This window comes from Anarhichas minor, unplaced genomic scaffold (assembly GCF_050575085.1).
Source record: "Anarhichas minor isolate MPS153535 unplaced genomic scaffold, ASM5057508v1 ptg000027l, whole genome shotgun sequence".
Taxonomy (NCBI): domain Eukaryota; kingdom Metazoa; phylum Chordata; class Actinopteri; order Perciformes; family Anarhichadidae; genus Anarhichas; species Anarhichas minor.
The window spans coordinates 11,761,294-11,788,370 of record NW_027466473.1 but is presented as its reverse complement, the minus strand read 5'-3'; the positions used below and the strand labels follow the sequence as shown (position 1 = coordinate 11,788,370).

Below are 27,077 nucleotides of genomic sequence, written 5' to 3'. Positions count from 1 at the left end.
ACATTTCATCCCATCCTCAACCTGGCAGAGCTCTCTGCAGGCTGTTTGATGTGTGTGTGTGATATGTTAGATCAACGCAGTGGAAGCATGTAGAGCTGCTGTGTTCATGCTGCTGCCAGCTTTAACTGACCTGCACAGATACATAGATCCAATGGTGGGTTTAATCAGAATCAGCTTTATTGGCCATGTATGCGTACTTTGCTTTGCTCTCAACATACATACACAAGATTACAAATAAACAAGAAAAACAGAAAATAAAACAAGGACAAAAAAAAAGTAGAACAGAAGTAAGTATAAACATTTAACAACTATGTACAATATAAATATAAATAAATATCCAAAAGTATATATATATATATATATATAAACATAAATATATACAACAGTGACAGTGGAATTGAGGTGATGGAGGTAATAGTGCAGTATGACTAATGTATGATTAATTGTTCATCAGAGTGAAGGCCAGTGGACAGAAGCTGTTCCTGTGTCTGATGTTTTTGGCGTACAGTGCTCTGTAGCACCTACCAGAGGGGAGGAGTTGGAACAGCTTGTGGCCAGGGTCTGCAGTGATCTTTCCTGCCCATTTCCTGACTCTGGAGGTGTACAAGTCCAGGATGGAGGGCAGGCTGGAGCCAATAATTCTCTCTGCAGACCTGACAGTCCGTTGTAGTCTGTTCCTCTCCTGATTAGTGGCCGATCCAAACCACACAGCGATAGAGGAGCAGAGGACAGACTGGATGATGGTGAACTTCCTGAGCTGGCGCAGGAAGTACAACCTCTGCTGGGCCTTTTTCCTGATGGTGTCGATGTTGGAGGCCCACTTCAGATCCTTGGAGATTATGGATCCCAGACACCTGAAGGTCTCCACCGCAGACACAGTGCTGTTGAGTATGGTGAGGGGGGCCAGTGTTGGGGGGGCTCCTCCTGAAGTCCACTGTCATCTCCACAGTTTTGAGCTTGTTCAGCTCCAGGTTGTTCTGACCACACCAGAGGACCAGCTGAAGAGCAGTGGGGAGAGCACACACCCCTGGGGGGCGCCAGTGCTGATAGTGCGGATGCTGGATGTGATCTTTCCCAGCCTCACCTGCTGCGTCCCGTCTGTCGGGAAGTTTGTGATCCACTGACAGGTGGAGGCTGCCACAGTGAGCTGGGAGAGTTTGGGTTGGAGTATTGCTGGGACGATGGTGTTGAACGCTGAGCTGAAGTCCACAAACAGAACCCTTGCAGGAGGAGACTTCACACAGCTCCAGTGATCGGTTGAAGATCTGCGTGAAGATGGGGGCCAGCTGGTCAGCACAGACTTTCAGGTAAGAGGGGGACACACCGTAAAGAAAGATCCAGCCACTCATTCTCTGCCAGCTGCAGGATGGAGGTCATAGGTTACTCTGAGAGTTCCCCTGCATCTTGTGATGTTATTTTCTTCCCTGGCTCTGCTGTGGCTGTTTGGCCTGAAAGAAGGCAGCTTTCAGACCCAGTACTGTGTTGATGCTCGTTTATCTCTCCTGAGTAATACTGAAAGTGAAAGAATAATATGTTGTTTTCTCTAAAAGCTTCAACTCAGACCAACTGCTTTCATCATCGCTCTTTTCCCGAAGTTGTCACACTTTGTAATGGCTGGAGTCATAGTTTCAATTTCCGGTAAAAGTGGGGAGGCGGCTTCCTGGAACAGCGGCTTATAGATAATTTATTTTGGACTGAGCTCAATGGAGACTGTTTGTGAGTTAATGGGAATCAGGCAGTTGATTGCTTTTAACTTATCTTGAAACAGTTTTCTACAGGTGGGGGCTGAAAACTATATGTTATGGAGAAATGCAATCAATAAATGTTTAATGTTCACAAAAATTGTTGTGAACGTATTCAAAAGAATGAATGTAATGAATGAATGTGCTGAATGAACGTAATGATATCCATCTGGAGTTTTCCTGTAAACTAAGTTTCCTGTTTACATTCAGTGTCGCGCACCAAAATGCACTTTGTGTATTCTTGAGGCCCTCCTGACAAAACCTTCACAAAGCAGAACTTTTTTTGTTTTTATGGGGAACCCTGCACTCTGTTACAATCTTGTTTACTTGCTAGTGATTGCTCTTCTTCCCTGCTGGTCCCATGCTTTGTTTCTTTGCTCGTTTGCCACCAGTAAATCAACGGAAAAGTGTGAAACCACTTGTGGGTGACACATGCACGTGTGCCCTTGTGCATGAGAACAAACTCACAAACACATTTGCTCTAGCGTGCTACTTGTCAAAGCTCCACAGGGTACCTTAATGCATTTAAAATGCAATGATGTTAAATCAATAATTATTGTATATGTCTACACCAGAATTATATTCATGGAATACTGGAAATCCCTATGAAACAGCATTCATAACATCATGTGATAATTCACATTTTACAGAAAACCCTAACTGAATAACTTAATAGAAAATGAAGTATCTTTTTGATAATTTCTTACTGGTGTTTGGTCTTAACAACACAAAGTAGATATTGGGACGTGGACTAACCTCCGTATTTCTCTCTATTACAATATTACATGAGACTGGTGAAATGTTTTCACCCAGCTTTAAGGCTCTGCTCCTATTCGCCCAGTGGCGCACCACGTGGTCGGGTAGTCACGCGCTTTCAAACAACCCGTCAGGAAGGAGAAAAACAAAACAAACCCGAGACGGAGGCGTGTGGACTCCATTGAAAAGAGGATCCTATTATTTCCAACAGGGGAACATACACGAGATCCGAAACGAAGCGAGATGTATGCACGGGTGCCCTAAAAGTGAGTAGCACCGTTATTTATCCGTTTCGGGGGAACTTTGCTGAGCAGAGGATTTGTGTGTCCTCCGCTGCAGAGGATTAGCTATGAAGCTAACGGTAAGGTTGTTGTTGTGTATCGGGCTTCAACTGGGACGAGGAAGGGGGCGCGGACGGAGGCCATACTGTCTGAGCTGCGGGTGAAAGGGAAACAGGATTCGTCGGTTCCGCTTTAAAAAACCACACAGTTTGGTGAAAGTAATACGCTCAACGTGTTTCTTATTGTCCATTGCAGTTCATCTAGCTCCTGCAGGACTTGTTACGGTGGAGAAATGTAGCTAACGCTGCGTGGTGATCTGAGAGACGTGTCCGTCACTGTAAAATGTCAGTTCGAGCTATATATGCCCAAATATTATTTTCCGTTGGTTTTGATGATTATGTCCTGTTATAATTAACTGGTCGGTGGGATTACATGTCGGGGTGCGGGTGGTTAAAACCTGCACTTATTTAAGAACAATTGTCTAGTAACGTTACTCTACTTTTAAAGTGTCCAAATCATGCTGTGCTTTTACAACATACTTACCGCTATTTGCTATGTGAAGAAGAACATAATCGAACCGTATTTAACTGTGCTTATGGTCATAGAAGACTTGGTGCGCCAGTGAAATGTTCGACGCTGACTTTTTAAGGCAGCTCGTGCTCTCTGGAGGAACACGCCCCCCCCAACACGAGACACATACGCTGCTGCTGGCAAAAAAAAAAGGCTCGACACTCCTAGAAATTTCCATGTGCTGCAAGTTCAATAATAGACCCGAATCTGACTTATGTTTACACCGAGGAGATATCTTGAGTAACGATTTCTTTGTGATAAGAGATTATTATGGATTTCCACCTCAACAACACGATGTATATAGTTTTATCAACCGATTTCTAAAGATGAACGTTTGATTTCGTGTCTCCTCTTAAGTATAAATACTAACAAATGCCACGGATTGATGTATAATTTTGTGTTGTGTTCAGGTTTTGTGGTAGATTTGACATTAAATATCTTTTATATATATATATCTTATCTAGGCCACGGGCATGTAGGCCTCCAACGTGTTTATCTTCTGCCTCAACCTAGATTGAAACGGGTTGTTTAGTACGCAGCAGTTGCTGGGAGTGACAGTCGTGGCGGCCATTGAGGCACGTCTGGAGGCGGGACGTTATTTCCGCTCGCCCAATAGGGTTGAAGGATTAGGTGGGTGTTGGCTCTACGCGTTAGGTTGAGGTTTGTTTTGCTTTGTTGAAGATCTGTGATGAATGCAGAGACTGGTGACATCTATGGAACCGTTGGTGTTGATGAAAGGTATTTTGTCATCCATACCCGCCTGTTAGATGGTGATAATGATGATGTTGACATGTAGACGTTTGTGCACTCTGACTGTGCTTCTTCAAAACAAGTGAATCCATCACAAAGATATGTAGAGATGTCATTTTTTCTTTTTTTTTAAATATTGAGTTAAATTTTCTTATATTTTTAATTTTTATTTAAGACTTTTTCATACCTTTTTTGTCAAGTGTTTTTCTACTGGAATTGTGGTTGTTAATACACGGTTTTAAAAGTGTGCTTTTACCATCAGTGTCTTTACTAGATCTGTTACTTTTGTAACAGTGCTGGTTAAATAAAAGTATTTGCAGGCTATATCATAACCATCACATGCATCAGATTCAGGGTATTTTGAGAAGTCCCTTTTTAGTGTTTAATTGTTCTTTCGTTATCAACTTATTATCCTAATTAGGTTGCGACCATGTGCTTGTGTATATATAGCAGAGGATCCATGTTCATGTTGAATCTTATTGAAATAACATGACCAAGAATATGATCTGTGTGTTCCTGTTTGCAAATAATTCTCATGAAAAGTTAAATGCCCACATGTTTTTACACACAAGGCTCTCCTGCTTTATTGATGCTTGAGATACTTGAGATCAAGATAGACTTCCTCATAGACTTTGTCATTTAGATTCGACTGATGTGGTTGCTTGATGAGCATCACCAGAAAAGCTTTTCTTGTACTTACAACTTCAGTATTCTTGTGTCATGTAACTTGTTGCAAATATTATATTTAGCAAATATAATATTTTATATATAATATTTTAGTTATTGTGGATTTTTTTACTTTTGTACTTAGTGAATATTTTTTACTGTTTTATTACTTATTTATAATACTTGTTTTGATCTTGTTTTTTCACTATGTCTCTTGTTTGCACTATACTATATGCTGCTGTAATCCTGTAAATTTCCCCGCTACGGGACTAATATAGGATTATCTTATTTTATCTTATCTTAAATAGTCGGGCATCTCCTGCTTTTATCCATTAAGGAATCAGGGACCAACTGGTATCAGTATGTAACTCATTCCAGATACAACACTGCTGATTGACCTACTTGGATCACGTCCAATGTTGTGAGGCGAAGAATGTGAGCTGTTTGCATGATAGTGAGTCACCACTATCCGCCTCTTTTTGTCCAGACCTGAACCAACAGAGAGGGGAGGAAACACCGGGTAGCTGGTTGTTGAAGATATTTATTATTTTTACTTGAACAAATTAATTCTAAAACGTATAATTATCACTTTTGTATTAAGCTGTCTTTCTGCCACTTGATTAATTCATAAATCCACTTATTTGGCAAAATACTGCAACCCCAGCCGATGCTATAAAGAAGACAGAGCCGTTGTCCAGGTCCATTTTGAGCTCATCGTAAACAAGTGTGAACCTGACAAGTGTGAACCTGACATCGATACAGGAAACTGTGTGTTTGTAGAGAGACTGCATTGTGACACCACATGTCAAAGTTAGTTGTCAAGGCATGCTATAAAGAACAAAAGCACATTTTCTAAATTGTGTGAGAAGACATTTGATATATCCAACATGTGAGCTGCAGCAGTTGAGAAGGAAGCAGCAGCCACAGTGCATTGTAACATAATCAAAAGTCAATCAAATTACAGAGAGTGAGGGTAGTGTTGTGTTACCTTGACTGGATGGTTGAAAGCCGGCCCTTGTTTCAGACTCAACTAAAATTGTCTCACCCTATGCACCTCTGAGATGTAAGCATGATGCTGCAAAAATGCTGTCCTGTTGAGCAATGTCTGTCTTCTTCAGTTTATATGTCTCTCATTTGCCATAGAAAGGGAAAAAAGAAAGTCTTGTAAAGTAGGCCGGTAGAAAATCTGAAATTTTAAACCCTGACCTAAGCCCACACTTGAGACTGTTGTGACCCTAAACCAAGTATACCAAGTATAAAAGCTAAAAGAAAGTATCTCATGCTGGCAGGTTTTATCTCAGAACTAAGTCTGACCAAAGCCTGAGAGAGGCATTCAGCGCGAGTCTTTTGGGGCTTGTCAGGCTCTGTCGTAAATATCCGGCTCTACATCACAGCCTGTGTCAGCTACTAAGCAGTGGGTTGGATTAAATTTAATTCTGCTACTGGAAAATATTCAGTGCAGCTTTGCCTGGAGAGGCGAGGAGCGTTGTTTTCTGCATGTTTGTACACACAAAGGCTTTCTGTTTCCTTCTGTGATAGCAGAGAGCCCGGATCAATGCTACTTGAGGTACTGTTGTGTTCAGGCCATATGCTTCCTCATTCTGCTTCTGCGACAAGTGACACCAGACACAAGTGCCCTGGAAGGAAGCACATATTGAGATATGATAATGTTCACGATTCGTATTCAAGAGCCTGAGCTTCCAAATATACTGTTGGTCCTGAAAAGGGTGTACGTGGATATTTGTGTGTATAGACTTGTGTGCTTGCATGTTGTTTTGCAAATGTGTTGCTTTTACAGTTCTTGTTGTACTCATCCGTACAACCCTATGAGTACATAGGGTTGTACGGATGTGTTTTCTTGTCACTTCCTGTCTCTATGCAAAGTACTGTGAACACACATGGCGACAGAGCTCTGGCATGAGAAGTTAATTTTAATCGGTCAGCACCCTGTGGGAGGAAGTGATGTCGTCCCCCTGGCCTCAGAGGAGTGGGATTGGTGTACGATTGTGTGTCAGCTGTTCACTGCAGGGGGTCATGTCTCCATGCAGATTTTTAAGTTATTTGCTTTGCAAAAGCAGCAAAGGGACCAAAGATGACTCAGTAGGTGTTGCAGGAAAGCGAGAGCAAGCAGAGAATGAAGGGGAGGGTGGAATTTGATTATTGAAAATTAAGTTACGGTTAAGCTCGATGAACACAAAGCAAATCAGATGCGCGCTGAACGAATGTGGGGAGGCTGCTGGGTGCTTTCCGAACAAATAATGAGGGCGGGGATTGGACTGCACACCAAGTTTCTTATTCTTCTAAGAAGCTTATTCTCTCAAAGACTTCCAGCTGCTACTGGGTCGGCAGAGAGCTGCTGTGCACTTTGCTAATGGACTTGCTGGTTCAGTTTGTTGATTGAACGAAGAGCACGATGAGTGAAGAGTATCCTGCAAGTCTTTGAAATGCAGACAAATATTTACAGATTCTTTCAATATTCGGATGTAGCAAGAACCCTTAATAACAACACTCAGTTTTCTTACTTTATATCAGAGTTGAAACCATTAGTCGATTAATCAATTAGTCCATCAACAGAACAATAACTAGCATCTATTTTGATGATCATAAAAGTGATTATCTAATTATACCATCATAACTGTGAATATTTGATGCTTTTTTGTATCATTTTAAACTGAAAATCTTTGGGTTTTGGACTGTTGGCTGGGAGAACAAGACATTAAATGACCTCACCTTGGGCTCTGCCAAACATTTTTACATTTTATAGACTAAATGATTAACGAATTAATTGATAGAGCAGTCATCAGATTACTCAGTAACTGATCTAACACTTAACTGAACGGTCCACTTACATCTATGCATCTACGCACACAACAGCTGACTACTTTGATCAAGTCCTTTCACAGCGACTGACTGTCTGCCACATGGCAAAGAGGATTTCTGCAGCCTGCCTGGTCTGGCTTTCCCATAGTGATTAATTGACTTATTAACTGGAGTGCACTGCCAGAGCCTTTACTGCACTCTCTGTTTGTTAGAAGTTTTCAACCCAAATTGAACCCAAAAAAATGTTTCTTCTATCTTTGACTTCATTATCATGGTAGTTGAAAGACCTATGAAATGTCTGCTGCTCTGGGACAAATTGGCAGCAAGGCTAAGCTGCAGCGCTGTATCGTTTACAACGATAGCTCAGTTTTTGAAGTGATTCTATTGGTCAGTTTTTGGGCTCTTGACATTTTTTGGATCTGATTCTCGAAAGTTGTGGTTGTTGTTACCGTGATGTCACCCGTTTGTTTGTGGGCTGCAGTTTTGAGGCCCAGAGTTTGGCATTTTGGCCACCGCCATCTTGTTTTTCTGGGCCGTTGTTTACTATAATTGGAACCATAATTTACTAAATGAAATCATGCTGTATTGAAGAAGACTTGAAATTAGCAATTGAGACCATAAACTCATGTTCACAATGTTTACTGAGGGAATAGTTTAATTGAGAAGGAGAGTCAATTTCTCACAGACTTCTATACAACCAGACTTCTTTTTGCAACCAGAGGAGTCGCCCCCTCATGGCCATTTGAAATAATGCACGTTCAAGGCACTTCCGCATTGCCTTCTCTTTTCAGACCTGGAGGTTGCCGCCTGGTTAATGCTCGATCAGAACTAGTTTTATGACGTGTTGTCCGACCATGTTGGAAGGCTAAAGTGTTAAGAATGGCCGCATTCAAAGTGTAAGTATAAAGCTGGTCGCCATGGAAAGGGGGGGGGGGGGGGGGGGGCAGTGCTGTTTAAATATGAGGATAATGGTGCACATTTTCAGATGGTCTCTCCTGGAAGGCATTTATAGTGTTGCTCTCAGGTGTTCAGATAAAAATCTACAGAGTTCAAACTCTGGCTCTAGCTAACCAATCACATTGTGACGTGGGTGTGAATGTCTGATTGTTGGTTTTGGAAAGTTACAGAAATGTTTGGACACAGCTCTCCCTAATCCGGTGTTGAAAAGGTGCGAGGGGACGGGGTTCCCGAAACTATTTGACCAGCCGACAAGCAGTTCTGATGGAGTCTACTGGCAGCTTTAACCTGCCCTGACTGTTAGCTGTGTAGCATTGGTTACCGTGATAATCTACACTGTTTAAAAGATAGCCAGCCCCTTAGTCAAGCCCAAAGATAGCTGGCTATCCACTAATGTTGCTTCGTCAAACAGGCCCCAGAACGTCAGAATCAATTTAGGTCATACGTCTGTGAAAGCAGAAGTGGACAAGAGGAATAGAGGAGGAAAGATTACGATAGACTAGCGTGGCCTAGTGCCTTGTTGACTTTAGGTCCAGCTCTAGAGATTTAGGCTTAGCCCCGCCTCCCATCCAGCAGTTATCAGTAAACAGAGGGAATCCTGGAGGCAATAGTTCATTTTCAGAAGCACTGGGACAGTGTTTCCCTTGATGTGAAGAAGCTTTTTGTGTGACAAACAAAAGCCTGGCTATTGTTATTGTTCAGTAGGGCGTTTTACTTGTTGGTAAGGGTTTTAAAAACCGTAGGTAGTTACAGTTTCATTCACACTGTACTAAAGTGACCTGTTGCAACCTAGCTACCGAAATCCACTCCCGATTTCAGTTAAGAGGAGGGCGGTGAGGAATTTGCTTTTTGGACCGTCAGTATCAGACTTTAACACGATGACATATTACTCGTTTATACACTTATTTATGCGGCTGCACGGTAAGATAACACAAGCACCAGAGAGGCCGGGGTGCTACATGGCTGGCAGTGAATGAAAGGACATTGATGATAAATAGTGGTAATGGCAAATGTTTGATGAAAAGGTTTATGACTCTCAATTTACAACAAAAAAATGCTGTTGTCAGCCTTTCTAACAATTGAAAATGGGTTATTATATCCTCCACAATCATATCACATCAGAGAAGGCAGACTAAAATGTGTATTTCCAGATCTACAAACCACAAAGGAAACAAACTGGTTCTCTGTTTTGCTGCTGCCATTTACTTTCATTTCTGGTATCATTAGCTCGCACAGTACATTTCAGAAGAGGCAAAACGGCTCTCCATCTAAATAACATTGTAAATGAGGGCGGGATAAATAATCTGTTTGGATATATTGATTCTAAGTCAGTATGTATCTTGCCTTTTGGTGGGAAATGAACAAACAAACTCGGCAGCTGTCGTTACAATGGTGGCTTATTTCTTGGTTTAGGCTCTATTAATTCCTCTAATTCTGATCTGTGCACTCTGATTTTTCCACAGACTTGAAGATCCAACAGATCCAACCAGACCAGGTTGAGCCCAAATATTGACACCCTCTCTTTCTCTCCCCCCCCCAGCCTTGCAGGCTGCATCCACACCAGATCGTCTCCTTTTAGCAGTAATTAATTGCTGCTAATCGGACAACCTCAGATCTCTTCCAAGAGTATCCCCAAGCTGGAGCTCTAAACTGTGCTCTGCAATGCCTCAGGTAAGCGGACCGACTGAGGGTGGTCACACAGGTAGACGGGTTTCATCCTGCACAAAACAAAGTGAAGTGTAAGAAGGAAGAACTTGTATATATCATATTTTAATGTTGGTGACGATGAGGTCTACTACTGTTTGTTCACTTCAGTCTTTATTTATTTTGTGTTGCAGCCCAGCGTCGCTATGGATCCTCCCTTTGCTGACGCCTTTCAGAACTACTCCTTCGCTGACCAGGCCCTCACCAGCACTGAGCTGCTAGCCACCAGCTCTGACCCAGATTTCATGTACGAACTGGTGAGTGGTTGCGCACACACACACACACACTCACACTCACAAACACACACACACACGCAATCAGAAAACATAGAGAATTATTAAACTAATATTAAAGCATAGGCATAGTTAATAGCTCTGGTATAATATAGTAAAACTCTAGTGGTATAATGGCACAATTGTTACTATCGCCCACACCTGTATATAGGAAGATACATTTACATACCATAACTTCAGAATCAGAGATGGTTTATTCAAAGTACGTTTGCACATACAAGAAATTTGGCTCAGTGATTTGTGCGTGACAATAAACACAGTGCAATACTATAAGTACTATAAGAACAAATTAAAAAGCACTTTACATTAAAAGCACTGCAAATTAGCATTAGCCTTTAATTCATTGTGAAACAAACATAGAAAAGTGTCATCAAGGTAAACAGTTATTTTCTACCTTGCCATGTAGTGTAGTGGAAAAACCCTCGCACCGTGTCAGCGCGGCTTGAGTGGTCACAGTCGCTCACAGCACGAGTATCCCCACCCGTATCAAAAAACAATATTAGGTTACACAGCACACAAGCTACCAACAAACAGCAGAGAGGATTTTAATTCCCAGGACAGTAAAGTGGCACAGGGATGTTGTGTTTTTGTTAATTCCTTTGTGTATGTAAGTAGAGTTTCAGACATGTTAACAGAAGAAAGCCAGACTCCCGATTCCACTCGTATCAATATTTACAATCATTTGTTTGACAAAACTATGTCACAGACTCCCTCCCCTTTTACAGTGTTTTTTTAGTCATAATCATAGTAGAAGTCAAAATTGTGTAAATTCAGATTCCACTAGAAAAACTGTACATAAATGCGTGCATGCAGTCAGCTCTGCTGCCAGAGTAGCATTGAAAACAGAGAGGCGGGCGCCTAATTGTTTAGCAGCAGTGTGACATTCGACAGGCTCACAGGTGGCTAATGTGAGACAGCTCACCTGTCGCCACTCACGTTGTCAGCCACAGGTGTCTGCCTCAATTTACTGTCCACTGTAGACTAAACAATAGTGATTAGCTGCTACGCTCTCAATTTCTTGCACCATAGTAACACATTAATGTGGTCAATGAGTGTAGGATGGTCCGTCATCTTCTTCAACCCTCCAGTTAGTTTTCTCTGTGGACAGATATCGTTTCTGCAAACTCTTTTAGATTATGTAAAATATGTTGTTATGGTCTTTTTTTTTCCTCTTTTCTCTCTCTCTCTCGCTCTCTCTCTCTCCTGTAAAGACATTAAAGGATCTGATATTGACAACACAGACCTCTAATGTGTTTTGCCTCATCCTGTTGAATCCAAACGCTTCTGACAGAAAAACAAATTAGAATTCTCGTCACGCTTCCACAGACATTCACCTTTAACATCAATTGAGAAACTGTTTATTGATACATATACCAGGTGATAATGACGATGACAAATTAATATACTTCATCGCATTTGTGCATAAGTATTATAAAAATGTAATCTGATAAGCTCTGATGGGATACTGCCACAACATTTCTTTTTATACGTCCATGCGGCATCAACAGCTGTGGTCGCGTACATTATGTTTTCAGGTTGTCCGTCCATCGGTCTGTCTGGTCCAATGTATGAACGCGATATCACAAGAACATCTGGAGGGAATTTCTTCAAATTTGGCATACATGTTCTGTATCAATTTATCCATCAAATTAATATAATAGACAATTGCAGTCCTGTCATTCCTTTTGTTGGCAAGTCCATTTCCACATAAATGTCATTTTCTCCAACACTTTTCTTCACTTCTAGCCACAATATTTGGCATGATGGCATTTGGCTTCCTCTTTTGCTGTCAGTTATTGCAAAATTGGTGGGAAAAAAACTCCCCTTTACTCTTTCAACTGTTTTTTTATTAGTATATACCGTAATATCCGTTTCTGGCCCCTAAGTCCACACAATAGTTTCAGGTTGCAGTAATCAGTTCTTGGCTTGTGATCTTAAATGTCTTTGTGTGCAAGTTAACAAAATCCTTTGAATGCAATAGAACTGTAACAACAAAAAGTAAACTAAACAGAATTAGAAATAGACCGTCTTCTAACCCTAACCACCTGCTTGACTCTCCTCCATGTTTTCCTCCTCTCTGCAGGACAGAGACATAACCCACCGGCAGAGCCCCTGTCGGGACAGCATCATGGGAGACGGAGGCAAGGACATGGAGAGCTGTGGGGATCAGCTCATGAGTCTGGACGAGTGCGAGACTGTCTGCAGCGGCTCAGCGTTCGAACAGTGGGACTCCTACTGGGAAGATGTCACCAGGTACTGGATCATTTATTCATGTGCTGTGGCTTATTTTAGATTGAGTTTAAAAACAACAGCAAGTAAATCATACATAAAAACATACTGATGAATCTAATGGAACTTAAATGGCATGCTAATAACTTTCTGAAGTTAAAGGTGGCTTACAGTGCCAGTAATTGTGCTCAACATTACCTACCGATTGTGCAACAACTAGCGTGGTATTGAATAGTGACGGTACAGGAGGTCGCATTCAGTGTCCACAAGATGTGTTTTTAATTGGCCGCACATTCTTGTCTCTGTGAAAGAATCAGCTGCTCACATGAGCCGCTTAAAATTGACTGGAGCAGGCACAGAGGAAAGTGCTGTATCTTTTTGGCTCATGAGTGAGTCATTCTTTTACAACCTCGACTGTCCAGATTAGGCCCACGCTGCTGTTTGGTAGCTCCACTGTCTGATGGAGCGTGTTTCTGGGTCAGTAGACGTCATGTGAGCTCTGTGAGCTCTGAGGCACTGTGGTTTTATTTGTATGTTGTGGTATTGGTAGGAACAAGTTTGACTACCTCCAGGCTCCACACTACACACAAAACCATATACTAAAGGCAAAGTGAAAATTGCAGGTGAAATAACAAGTGCGCTCCAGGCGGTATGGATTTAGGCACAAATACATCATTCAGGGGTCTCAACTTCAAAATCTGCACTTATCCCAAACACGGAGCCATTGCAGTTCTTAATAGTGCAAAAGATATGTTTGTATCTAGGGCTGCAACAAACTGTTTTATTATTAATTAATCTCTCAAAACTTTATCCATGAATCGATCACTTAAAAAACAACGCAAAAAACACAGTTTTCCAGAGTCTAGGGTGGTCCAAATATATTCTCTTAACAATGATGATGAACCTTTTTTCGTGATGTATTTAAATGAAACACAGCCAATAGTTACATATTAAAGCTTTGACTGTTGATACTACTGCATGTCTCTGTGCTTGGCAGATACACACGGCTGGCCAGCTGTGACATCTGGGGCACCAGAGAGGTAGATTTCCTTGGATTAGATGACTTCTCTAGTCCCTACCAGGACGAGGACGTGATTGGTAGAACCCCGACGCTGGCTCAGCTCAACAGCGAGGATTCGCAGCCTGTATGTGAGGCGCTCTACCCACCTGCTGACCTGACGCTGCCTGCCCCTCAGCCGTGTCACAGTAGGAGAGCCTTGGTCCCTGGCCAGGGATCGGTCCCCTACTCTGCACGGTCCTCCCTAAGCGCCACATCCTCTCTCCGTCCTTCCCGCAGCTTTCTCCCAGACGTTCCTGAAAGCTCCAAAAAAGCCACCAGACCTGTCCCCTCCAGCACTGAGACTATGGCCAAGAACCAGAACCTCCTTAGTCTCACACAGGACCACGGCCAAGCTGAAACCAGGCCCCAAGGGCGAGGAACCAAAATGGCAGCCCCAACTTCTCACGGCACTGACTTTGTGCGGAAGGCTAAAGTCCGTGTAAGTGCTGTGTATAAATTTCAGCCCAACACGCCCTCCCAGACAGATTTTGAGAAGTCAGGTACACCTCTACCTGTTTCCCAGCCACAAGACGAGAAGGCCTGCACTTCAGCGAGCGCCACCTTGGTGGTAATTCCTGTTGCTGCAGCCAGTGGCTCTGCCAGCCTGACGAGCTTTGAGAGGAGGGCAGAGGAGGCAGGGAGGAGGGAGATGCCTGTAGGCTGGTCTGCCACCGTGACTCAACTTGTTGAGGCGAGCCAGGCCCTGGAGGGCAGCATCTCTGGGCTGGTCAGCACCAGCGATAGTGTGGCAGGGGCTAGTGGCGGTGGCAGCGGTCCGGATGTCGAGGTCGAGAACAGCAAGGAGGAGGAGCACAACTACTCTCTGTTCTTGACCCGCAGCAAGCTGGCCGGCACAGCCCACTCCCAGCTGGAGGAGGAGGAGGAGGAGGAAGAAGACGAGGAAGATGCGGAGGAGGAAGAAGACGATGAAGATGCGGAGGAGGAGGAAGGCGATGGGCTTGAGATGGATGACGAAGACCACGATGAGGGTTTCGGCAGCGAGCACGAGCTGTCTGAGAATGAGGAGGATGAGGAGGATGAAGACTACGAAGCCGACAAGGACGAAGACATGAGTGATGCCTTTTCAGAGCCAGGTAGCCGCCCGTCATCTTCTGGTTGTGTGTCACCAATCAATGGCTTGTCATTATTTGAGACATTTGTTGTTTATTTCTTAAATTATTACCTTTCTGTCTTTGTTTCCCCTTAATTTTCATTCTCTGTCTTTCTTCTGCTCTGATTTCCTCCCCATTCGCCGGTCTTGTTGTCTCCAGGCTGTGACATGGAGCTAATGGAGGACATAAAAGGCCTGACGGCAGGAGTCTCCAGCCGGAAGAGAGGCAAGCGTCGCTACTTCTGGGAGTACAGCGAGCAGCTCACCCCCTCCAAACAGGAACGTATGCTTAAGCCGTCTGAGTGGGACAGACACACGCTGCCTAGCAACCTGTACCAGAAGAACGGGCCTCTCCATGGTATACATATACACACACACACACATACAGTGTGTATATGTGTGTGTATATATATATATATATATATATATATATATATATATATACTGTATAGAACACAAGCTGGCACTGTAGGATGTAAGCCTTGCTTGAACACTTGCTTATGATGTTTAGTCAAAAGCTTTTTGAGAATCTTCGAAGGAAAGACTTTTGGATTATTCTATTTGTGACATTTCATTTCACCACCTCGGTCACACATCACTGCATAACACGTATCTAATATGCCTTTTAGTGGAGACTGCAGTGCAAGTACTGAGTCTCTCAGTGGGACTGTGGCGGTTTGGACTTTCACAACAGCAGCTGTGCACAGCATGTTGCAGTGATACTATAGTTTAAGTGATCACATGTGACCTTTTTAAATGTTCTGCACAAGCCTGCAAAGCATTGTTCTTGCATTCACGGCCGTATTTATTTTTAAGCGTTTTGTTCAAATTTTGTCTTTGCATAAGTAGAGGATGACTTTAATTTAGATAATTTAGCAGTGAAATGGATGCGAGTCATCTCTAATGCCTCCTCTCATTGGTTGTCATGAAGGGAAGTATATGCTGAAGAAGTCTCGCCGCACAGACGTGGAAGACCTGACCCCCAATCCACGCAAGCTGCTGCAGATCGGCACCGAGCTCCGTAAACTGAACAAGGTGATCAGCGACTTGACGCCCGTCAGTGAACTGCCGCTGACCGCACGACCCCGGTCGCGCAAGGAGAAGAACAAGCTGGCATCCAGGTAACGCACGCATGCACGCATGTACTGTACGTACACACCAGAGCAGCACGGGCCTTCTTTTATGATCACACAATCACCCTGTTGTGCGTTGGTTAACTCCACTCGCCTGTTGTTTATCGTAGAGCTTGTCGTTTGAAAAAGAAGGCCCAGTACGAAGCAAACAAGGTGAAGCTCTGGGGACTCAGCACAGAATACGGTACGTCGCTTACGACACAGTTTTTACGCCTTGATAAAGTTCTTTATCAAATGTATTTCACTAAATCTACCTGCATCTACTTTTAAGGTTTGTCACATTCAAAATTGACCATCAGATCGTTGAAAATGACCAAAACAGGGTGCTCTCTCCAACTGTTCCCGAGTGTGTTGACGTTTTGTCGGTGCTTAGTTGTGTGCTTCACCATGTGCCCTCCTGTAGATCGGCTGCTCTTCGTGATCAATGCCATCAAGGAGGAGATAGTTGCCCGAGTGGAGGACTCTCCTCCGCGTCCGACCAACATGGCCGACACTCTGGAGCATCTCATCCAGGAGACACTCGGTGAGAAGTGAAGAGCGGGACGACAGCTGACAGACACAACTGGCAGTAACTTGTGAAAGATTAATTACACACATTAAATGTACTTGAAATTACATTCAATTTAAATGACTAGTATCATTATGAAATTCCAACACTGGGAGGTTAAAAGCTCTTTATTTGACGATTCAAAGATTCAAAGAACATATATTAAAATATGCATAACTTAATGGAAGTCATTTTTTTGACTGTGTTGAAAACTGAATTAAAGTTGATTTAAGAAAAAAGTAATAATTACAAAACTCTCTACCAAATACATTTGATAATGAAATATGGGTTAAACTATGATATGATGATATCATTCAGAATTAGAGTACACATAATCAAAAGTTAAATTGAACTTTTATGAAAGTGGTAAAAAGAAAAGAAATAAAATAGCTAGTAGTAAGACAGCATTTAACTTAATCACTATTGACCCGTATCATCATATTATGAAGACAACCAGAAGATAATACACAGGAAATTAATGCATTTTACAAGAATATCAAAGAGCCCTTTCTGAAAAAGAAAAATCCTCGTATGCGTTTGTTTGAGACAAGTAAGTTACATAAACCAGGGTGTTTTAACATCTCTGAATGTGTCTTCATGTGTCGTACTGCAGTGGCATCACCTGTTTCTGGGCAGACTTCAGATTTTGTCAACAAGATCTTGGAGAACACAGGACGCGGCGATCCCACCGGCGGACTGGTCGGCCTGCGAGTCCCGACCTCCAAAATCTAGACAAACTGCGTCCACTGAGAGCAGTGAACTAAATATTACCGCCGTGCTGTCCCATTGTAACTATGCTCCCTGCTGCATGCCCCCTCCAACCCAGAGTACATACACATTGCTTGTCACACAAACACACATACCCCTGTGTGTATGTGTGCTTGTTTTAGCCATGCACCTGTATGGCATACACCTTAGCTTACTGTCTCTGCACACTGTGCGCAGAATCAGTGTGTCACTGTCTCCCAACCCATCGCCAGCATCTGTTGGGGAAAGCGCCTCTTTAAGCAAGGGATGGTTAGGTGTATCGCTAATAGCACGTCCTAAATCCACTGGTGACTATTAGATGTGTTTAACATAGTGTTGTGTAGGGTCGATTCTGTCGGAGGTCTGCTTCCAGGGCTGCTACAGAGACAGTCACACGAGTGTAACCACTGGAATACTTTCACACAGTTCATTTGAGGCTGTAATGATGGAGGAAGAATAGTCCCTCGTCAGACACCGTCAAAGGTTGTAAAAAGTTCCAGTTATCATTTCCTTGAAGAGGCTCACCTTACGTGGCAACGAAAATGAACTCCAGGATGTTAAATTGACCCGCTCAGAAAAATAACTTTGACGAAAACATCTTTGGTTGCCAAGACAGCTGCGGAGAAAAAAGAAAAAGAAAAGAGAAGAGAAGAAAGCTGCTCCGAGGCATTTTGGTGTGGCACGGAAGTATTTTGTATTGAAGGCCTGAATATGTTCATGCCATCCCCGGTTTGCCAATCAGGTCTGCTATTGTTAAAATGTAGGAGTTCACTTTTAGCAAAATATAGCTCGAAACAAAAAAGCAATAGACGCTTAAAGTCAAAATTCGACTTCAGCGACTAAGCGACAGACATCCTGCTGGGCTGAAGCTTGCGGCTGGCAGGAGGAAGCTTAATGCCTCATTTTGACTACGTTAACTCAAACGGCAGGAGGTGGAGGAAGTACATGTAGTTTGGTGCTTTTGACCTTGTGCTGGTTATAACTGGACCAGGTGAAACGGGCATTTTGCCAGAATGGGAGCAGACTGTGAGGAAGATGGTGATGATGAAGATGACAAACGGTGATCCATCTCCTCTAGGAAACTGTACATAAAAGTGTCTCCCAGTGAAAAACGGCACTGGTTCCCCTTTTTGTACAGTAGAGATGACCAGGTGTGTTCATACTAGTGTTTGATCAGAGTTCTATTCATTGTGCCTTGTATATGTATGTGTGTGTGTGTTTCTGTAAGTCTGAGTGAGTGCATGAGAGGGACTGAACGAGCAAGAGGTGATTGGTCAGAACTCCAGCCAAGGAGAGGACAGCTTTACACTGAGGGAGATTGTTGGTGAATGCGAGGAGGGAGACAACTGTGCGTATTTTCGTGTGTATTTCAGTTGTATAAATATCTTCTGAATGTACAAAAATAAGTGGAAGCTCTCGTTGCGTCATGCCACAGAGTCTGTGTATATAGGAGGGCTCTGCAATTGATTACTTTTGGTTTTTGGTACTCTGTCTTTAGGGATCGGGGGAGGGTTAACAGATATTTTCGTTTAGGGTTACAAAAACATATTTGCACACTATATTTTGATTGTTTTTTGTACCAAAGACACATGCAACGAAATGGCGACCAGCCAGTTAAAGTAAGGTTTTGCACAGCTTAACTGACGCCGTATTGAATGTAAGAAATGTGGGAGTGTCAGGGAACTTCATAGAACTGTGAAATTAGCTTGGGTACAATTCTGTACAGAAAAGGAACATTCAGTCATTTTTTAAAATAATCTGAAAATGTACTCCATCTGTGGGCTTCGCCAGTAGATGTGTTGCTTAGCAAGCACTTCATTCCTGAACTGGTTCCTCCCTCCACATGCTACTTGTTTTTATGGCGCTAGCGAGGACAAAAACCGAGAGCGCTAGTAGATAAGCTATGTTACATTTTTGTTTTGTCAAAATGTCACCAACAATAACCAAAACGTTTAGTTCCTGGTGTCACTTGTTTGATTTCTGTATGTAGATGAGGTCTAGTCCATCAACAAGATATTAACTGAATTGTGTTTTAAAGTACTGTGTATATAGAAACATTAATTCTATATCTATCAATGGTGAAATGCCACTTTTCATGACAATTGATTCGTTTTTAAGCATGACACATTTCTACATCCTATCCTTGCATCGAGTAAGTTAGAGAAAAAAAAACACAAAACCAAAAAAAAAAAAAAAAAGAAACTTGTTATATTTTTGTACTTTAGCTGCCTGCTATCTTTCCTGTTGGTTTGGAAGTATTTGTTGAGTGGAGAGAAGGGGACGAGGATGAAAAGAGGAGAACGGTCTTAAAGAGCAGCCAGTCGATCTTTGTTTTATAAACCGGCACCTGACCCTTTCGCTATCATTTACTGGCTGAGGGATTTACAGAGAATCAGGACTGTATTTATTTGAAACGCAATGCAACAAAGCCACGGACTAGTTTGAGTGGTCTCTAAAGAGAATGAGGACCTGCTGTCCTTAGCAAGGACTGGGGCATGTCCAGACAAGCAAGAAACTCAACAAGAGGACAACAGCGTGGAGACATGAGGGCAGTTGCTGTGTGAAAGCCAAAGCCATTTGAGTGTTTCCCAGACTGATCTGGATTCAGCATTGTGAACCTGATTTGTACACATATTCCATGAATTTGGTTGAATTTTGCATATCCTGGGATTGGCATTCGGATTTGTTTTTGCCTGGCTTTAACTTCGGTCCTCAGCTCACATCCTTCCTGACCAGTCACAGCCGCAAAGTAAAAAACATTCTTCACCAAAACATGCAGAGTTACAATGATCAGGCCACAGATTGGCAGCATGTCCAACCTTTAGAAATGCATGCTTGTTTTCCTGCTGCCTCCTCAGCGGAAATGCCGCTGTTCCCAGGCATTATAAAATTCAAACGGAGTTCTCTCTGGCAGCAGGCGAATACAAACAAAGAAATTCTTGTTTGACAAGGCTGAATTCAGGTTAGTTTGAAGTGAAGAATGTACTCCTCCACAGAGTGAACTCTGATGTCTGGTGATGGCGATGCAGAGGTCTCTCTGTATTGTGTGACTGAATAACAGCTAGTGCTGCATATATATATTTTTTACAAATTTCTGTTCCGTCTAAAAAGGGAGAAATGGTGCTTTTTTCTGAAACTAGAATGACGAGTATCCATGATTCTTATTTGGATTCTTAGTGCTAGTTGTAGCCTAAGGACTTGCTCCTCGTACCGTCCATAGCTATTTTCTTAGTAGTGATTCATTTTTGTAAATAGACTATAAGTTGATATGTACCTTCTAATTGTTACATATGTATAGAATACTCGTATCTTGTATGTTTGAAAACAAAAGCACTTTGTCCAAAAAGGGAAAAAAAAAAAAATAACAACAAAAAGAAAGCATTTTTTTTTCTTTTTTTTTTTTTCTTCCATTTGCTGCTAAAAGGCCTGGTGTGAATGCTGCAAGTGTACTTGATGACTACTTGCTAGGAAAGGTCTCTTACCTGACTTGGCTAGGTCTATAATCTACCAGGGAATAGGTGTGCGGCCTGACGAGGGTTGGGTCTAAATGTTTCTGTAGCCATGTGATGATAAGAGGTGCTGTATGAGCATGTATCATTGCTTGGCTTTGGGAAGCCCAGACAGGATAGATTTATTTCCTGGTCAGGAACCATGAGGTTGGTGTGTTTGTGGTCTTAAAAATAAAAAAGGGGTTTTGATTCCAGGGCCCCTATGTAGATCCTGATGCCGACCCCTTTGGTGTCATGATTCTTTTGCCTTCAGTAGAGGTTTCCTATGGAAAAATCGATTCTGCTTTGGCTTCCACTTCAGGTTGATGTACAGTGAAGACACATTTCTCCAGAGAGCTATATTGTTATCATTTGTAAACTGATTTCTACTTGTGACTTAATGAGGAGGGGGTTTAGCCCAGAGCGGCCAGGAAGAGCCCGTTTGAAAGATGCTGTTCCGGGCCGCCTTGGGGGAGGTTACTATATCACTGTACTGTACGGCAAGCCAGTTACAAATGGAGACTCAATCCGGACACTTAATGCCTTTTTGAACTTTTCACTTACACACAAAACAAAAATATCTACTTGGCAGACATGTCAGTTGCCAAGGGGTGTGCCTGAGGTTCATGACATTGTTCTGCCAATATATTGTCGACGACAACAAAACTATTCAGCTTCATTGGCTCAAAACAACCTTGACTGAAGTAGCAGACGTGGTGAAATCTGTGTGAAAAATGGCTTCAAAAGTCTGAACTCCTTGTGTTGTATCCTTTGGGACTACATTTGAAGCGTTTTTTTTCAACTACAATTTCACCCAGGTCTGGTAGGGGGTCAACAGGGGTTAAAGAGCTGCTTGTTGGCCAATAGTAGATCAGCTCAGTGGAGTGTGTGTGTGTGTGTGTGGGTGTGTGTGTGTGTGTGTGTGTGTGTTTTGTAGACGATCACGAAGCTGATTCAAGATAGAATCCTCACAGGTTTTTACATTTAACATGACAGGCGCAAGCTGTGCAACTTTACATTCAGACCAGAAGACTCTGTGGCATTTTAACAGTCAAGGAAATGAGTGAAAAATCCTCGCCAGTAAAACTATTCCTTTTATTTCTGATGGTATAATTCCTATACAGTGAACTACTAAGCTAATAGAGTGTGTGCTCCTCTTGTCCAATAAAAGCTAAGTGGATCCATAAAGCTCTTCTTCAGCAAATCAGGGTAATATTTTTCTTCTATCTGACATATGTGAGGAAATATATAATCAAAAGAAAATATATTTATGTATTCCAATTATTGTCGCCATTCTTTACTCTGTACAAAATATTTTGTGTGTGTGTGTTATGACTTGTCAATGTCAATCAATATAGTGCAATGCTCGCTACACAAACTTAAAAAAGGCCAACAGACTTGTCACAATAATTCAACGCTTTCTCCCACATCGGTATTCAAACATGCACAACCTGCAACAATTTCCTCTCACAAAGGATTTGACTCTGATTTCCCGCCGTGATCCAACTGAGGTTCGTCACATGGTGCTGATTACTTCCCCAAGAAATCATCCAATACTTAAAAATGGCATCTGTATTAGATCCACTCACACAGATAACATGTGATTATCGTTCTCAATAACGGTCATCAGACCAGACTTCCCCTCCTGATCATTTGCATTGAACTGTCCCCGTTGGACCAATCGGAGGAACATTGTTCCTCTGAACAACAGCAGAATGGTGATTTCTGTATTATTGAGCTGTATGGTCGCTATTGTTAGGTGTACCCTTATTTCTTCTGTAAAAGTCAGACTCCTTGATTTGATACCATTGCCCAAAGTCACAGAGGATCTTTATTCCATCTGAGAGGCACAAAACATTCACCAGAACTGCAAAAATAATTGCATATATTTTGGTGTATTGGGACATTGCTTTTGTTGATTTAAATAGCAAGTGGAATTTTCTTCTAATGTTAATATGTTGGCGGTGAGAGAGGAAATATTTGGTAATGCTTTAATTCATCAGTGTTTCTGTAATTTTAGAATAACTTCAAAGAGGAGTCTTTGAAAGTGAAAGTGCTACGCAGTTCAGTAATGGAAAAACAATTCATTTATATACTAACAACTAATCGATTCTAGTTTTGGCATATTGGACTTACTTTCACCAGGTTGCCAGAAACATGACTACATTATTACTGTTTGATAACAACAACAAAGTGAAAAAGAATCAAGAAATTACAAATCTGTAAGATGAGCATTACCAAATATTATTGTCTCAATAAATTGGGTTTGTAAAAACAAAATACTAAAATGACTTCACCTCCTGCTGGCTGTGTTGTCAGATCTCAGAGTCTGGTTTTGAGTTTCTTTCGGGGCATTTGAAATGTTTCCTGTCTTGTTCGGACCCATGTGGGCTACCCTGCTTGTCAAAACGCCTCCTCTTCAGAGGCTGTATACTCACTAACCTGCACATTTTTCCTAGTGTGAAGTAGAAATGTACAGAAATGTCCTCTGTGACAAAAACAAACAAACCTGCAGCAGGAATAACGTTGCTGCAGGACGATTTCCTGCATAGCTCTGAGAGAATCAAGTCTGGATTTCTTTGCAGATCGGGAAATAATTTGACCAATCAATGGAAAGTGTCTCCATTGTTACTGTACTCTTGAGTCGAATGATTTCATACCTGCTGCTATTGAATGAGCACAAGAAGACTTACGTTTTTGGTTTAGTGTCCATGACAAAATTCAAATATTTAATTTCCACACACCCCGTTTTTTTTTTTTTTCACACCTTTTTCCTACGACAGTTAAAAGACCAAGAGTGTTTCTCACCTTGCACTTGGTTTTTGAATATGATGCCTGCTGAACCAGGTGCCTTAATCAAATATATGAGAACACAAATCTTCACCTTCTGTCAGTCTGAAGGGGATTCCCTACAGAAACAAGGGGCTGGGTTTCCCAAAGCCTAAACTTGAAGTACACAAATTCAATGAAAACCTAATTTTAATCCCAAATCAATAGATTTTGTACAACAGTCGGCCTTAAACAGCAGATATGCTGATTGTCGTGTCTGCATAGGATTGACCTTTTAACGTATAACTGAAGAAGAACATCAATGTCAACTCTAAATTGATGTTTTGGGAAACCTGGTTCCGTTTTGAACTCTTTCTCTGCCCACTACGCCACGTTATTGTGTTTTCTGTATTGGCTGCTGCTGCTATCACCACTGGTGTGTCCGTGTAGAGAAGAGCAAACTTCCACTGTGTCTGAGGCAGAGGGAGACTTGGGCCTGCTTTTTACCTCGTCAATTCAATTGCATTCTGTGGTTTTGACATGGAGCACCGTGTTGCCGCCTCTTGAGACCTTTTTGGAGAAAAGACAAAACAACAAAAAAAAAAGCATAAAACAGAACTTTCCGTTTCTTAACTTTGCTATTATAAAGTGCCAGACCCTCCTTGAAGTCAGTGTTGGCACTGAGTCACGGGTTGCGAATGAAGCGACAAACTGAGCATGGAGGTAAGCTGTGGTGCTAATCTGTCAGTGGCTGGGTGCTAACACGGCTGTTAAAAAGCTGTTTTAGCCATATTATTCCTTCTGTCGATGACTCTAGTCAGTCTAGTGTTTCTGACTGCTGCACTGCTGTATGCTGATATAGCGAGGTATAACTCTGTTGCTGCTGCTTTGCTGATGAATGTAGACTAGTCTTCCTCAGCAGGATCATAAAGACAGACGTGAGTGTCTGGTTGTGCTACTTCCTGTTGGACTTTTGTTTGGATACAGAGGGAGACTCTTGTCATCAGGATCCAGAAAGATAATGAATGTTGTGTCTTTATATGGCGCTGTCCTGCTTGTATGTTTAAACCTTTTTTAATATTTTTTTATTAATATTATGGTTTGATATTTATGCTCTGACTTTGTCAAAAGTTGCATGTTAGAATTTTTTTGGGGGGAAATTATATTTTGTTGCGTATTTTTCCCGACCCCAGTGTTCATACCATTTCTTTGATATTTATTTGTTTTGTCCTGTAAATTAACATGTAAGGAGACAACTTGTTGAGACGAGACTTAATAGCTTTTCCACTGAAGCAGGCGTTACCAGGAGTCACAGGCTTCACATGAGGTTCACAGACATGGATCAAAGTCACAATGAGACCAGTTTTCTTTCTGTTTTTTTACTTACCTGTATAACTACATAATAATTACTTAATTCATTTTCTTGTACTTTTACATATAAATGTTATTAGATTTACTCATAGTATATCTATAATATAACCTCATCATTTAGATTTGTTTTCAATCCTGTTACTGCACTTTGGAGATGGTTATAATATGACGTATAAATGGTTACAAAGTCATTAATTAATGTTTAATTAGTGCATCAATATAAACATCAGATTGCAATTTAGGTTGACAACAGAGATATTACAAATTATATAAATCAGCTTAAAAATGTATTTAAAAATAAACCAACGGATAATTAATATAGATGGATAAAACCCCAAAACAGACCAGCATTTAAATTTGCTAATTGTTTCCCTATTTACAGACTGCACCGACTTTAACCAGATTTGGCCACGAAACTTACAATACATCTTAAAAATAATTTGTATAATTACATGAAGATACCACACATAGTGGCTTCAGTTATTACCTTCCTTGCCTTCAGTATCTTATGACTTTATACTCTCTGCCCTAAAGCCAGTGAAAGGAAGCAAGATGCTGTCAGAGTTGCGGTTTCATTGTGACTTTGATTAAGCGTTGTCTGTGAAGCCCATGAAGCGTTCTGTCATTGAAGGTTTGAGGCGGTCAGACGGGGACGGTAGAGCCCGAAACCAGACTCAGCGAGTCGGCAAAGAGAACCTCTCCTTGACACAACTCTTCTTTTGTCATGACCTTGGACCGAGGTTCGGGTGCTCCACAGCCTTGAAGCTCAGGTTAGGAGTCGGCTCGCCTGCTCTCTCTGTCTTTGGTGGGAAAAATGTAAGCATTTGATCAGTTTTCTGGGAAAACTTTACGACTGCACCAGAGATGTTTCGCCCCCTTCTGGGTGCTTTTATTTTTATCAGAAGGGCTTTGGTTCGCAGTTGTCTTGTCAGGGAGCTCCTGATATTAGCCAGGGGCCACTAAAGGCTGGTGGGCAGAGACTCCTCATCCTCCCCTGCAATGAATGATTGGGGGAGGGGAGTCATTTCCTCTTCTGCAGACTGATCTTATTGAAGCAAACGGCAACAACTCACCCGTGATAATACAAACAACCCCTCTTTCCATATCTACACACGTCATCATACAATACTGCAGTAATTTATATCTCCTTCCAGATTTGCCAAAATGCATGGAGAGAGAGACATTTAACAAACAGGAAATGTTTATCCTAAAGCATATGTTCTGTTTCTTTTTTTTCATTTTTTTTTCTTCAATTTTGATAATCAAGACGGACCGTGAAATGATTTTATAGTAAAATCCATATAAGTCCATGTAGAGGATGTGGGAGGTATCGGTCATTCTGAGCTCCACAGCTACATGCCATTGTTATGATGCTTCTGGTCTTGTATGGTAACCAATTTGACTAGATCAACAGCATGGGATCTTTCTGTAGATAGTCCTGTGTGTGTGTGTGTGTGTGTGTTCCTCTCCCCAGTCTCAGTAGGAAGGCTGTACTTCATTGCTAAGTGCTCTATAATAGATCTCTTGGTGATTTTAATTTGTCTAAGAAGCAAAACCTGCAGGAAGTGTATCCTGCTGAAACTAACTTCATCCTCTCTTTAGCAATGTCTATATTTGTAGTTCACATATATGCCTGTTCGAATACAATATCTTGACAGTTGTTATATTTATGTTGTGTAATAAATGTTGTGCTGGGTTTTTACTTTTGTTTTATCTAACTTTTGTTTTGTTTCACATTGTTTTGTTTTGTTTTTTTCTTTTCTTGGATGCACAGTGGGTGGCTTTATGCACAGGCATGGAAATCTAAAATATGTTTTTTTTGGTTTGGTTTGTACTACTGTAACAACTCATTCAGTTTCAGAACTTCTGACAGTTTTGTCTCTGGCTGCTTGACATCCTGCGGACACCTGCCCGGAATCTCTGTTGTGTTATTGTGCCTCTCTCTTTTTCTTTCTTATTTTGTAAACCATTCTTTCTCTGTTGTATCAGCCGGGAGTTGGTACCACAGCTCTGCTTGTAACCACAATAGTCTGATTATGTTTATTGATTTTAATATCAAAATAATAAAACCATTAGCACCCCA

At 41.8% G+C, this 27,077-nt stretch overlaps 1 protein-coding gene across 1 annotated transcript; it reads left to right on the top strand.

Moving 5' to 3' along the window:
* Window positions 1-2,607: 2,607 nt before the first annotated feature.
* crebrf (creb3 regulatory factor) lies at window positions 2,608-27,077 on the top strand. The gene is made up of 10 exons (XM_076102746.1): window positions 2,608-2,764; window positions 10,083-10,213; window positions 10,381-10,503; window positions 12,623-12,792; window positions 13,766-14,922; window positions 15,100-15,297; window positions 15,871-16,060; window positions 16,183-16,256; window positions 16,476-16,595; window positions 17,233-27,077. The coding sequence occupies exons 2-10, from the start codon at window positions 10,205-10,207 to the stop codon at window positions 17,349-17,351; spliced, it is 2,160 nt and encodes a 719-aa protein (XP_075958861.1). The 5' UTR covers window positions 2,608-2,764; window positions 10,083-10,204; the 3' UTR covers window positions 17,352-27,077.

Bases quoted from the DNA above. Each gene is read 5' to 3' on its own strand.
- crebrf (XM_076102746.1), top strand. The intron at 10,504-12,622 runs GTGAGTGGTTGC...TCCTCTCTGCAG, and splicing joins CAGATTTCATGTACGAACTG to GACAGAGACATAACCCACCG. The intron at 16,061-16,182 runs GTAACGCACGCA...TGTTTATCGTAG, and splicing joins AAGAACAAGCTGGCATCCAG to AGCTTGTCGTTTGAAAAAGA.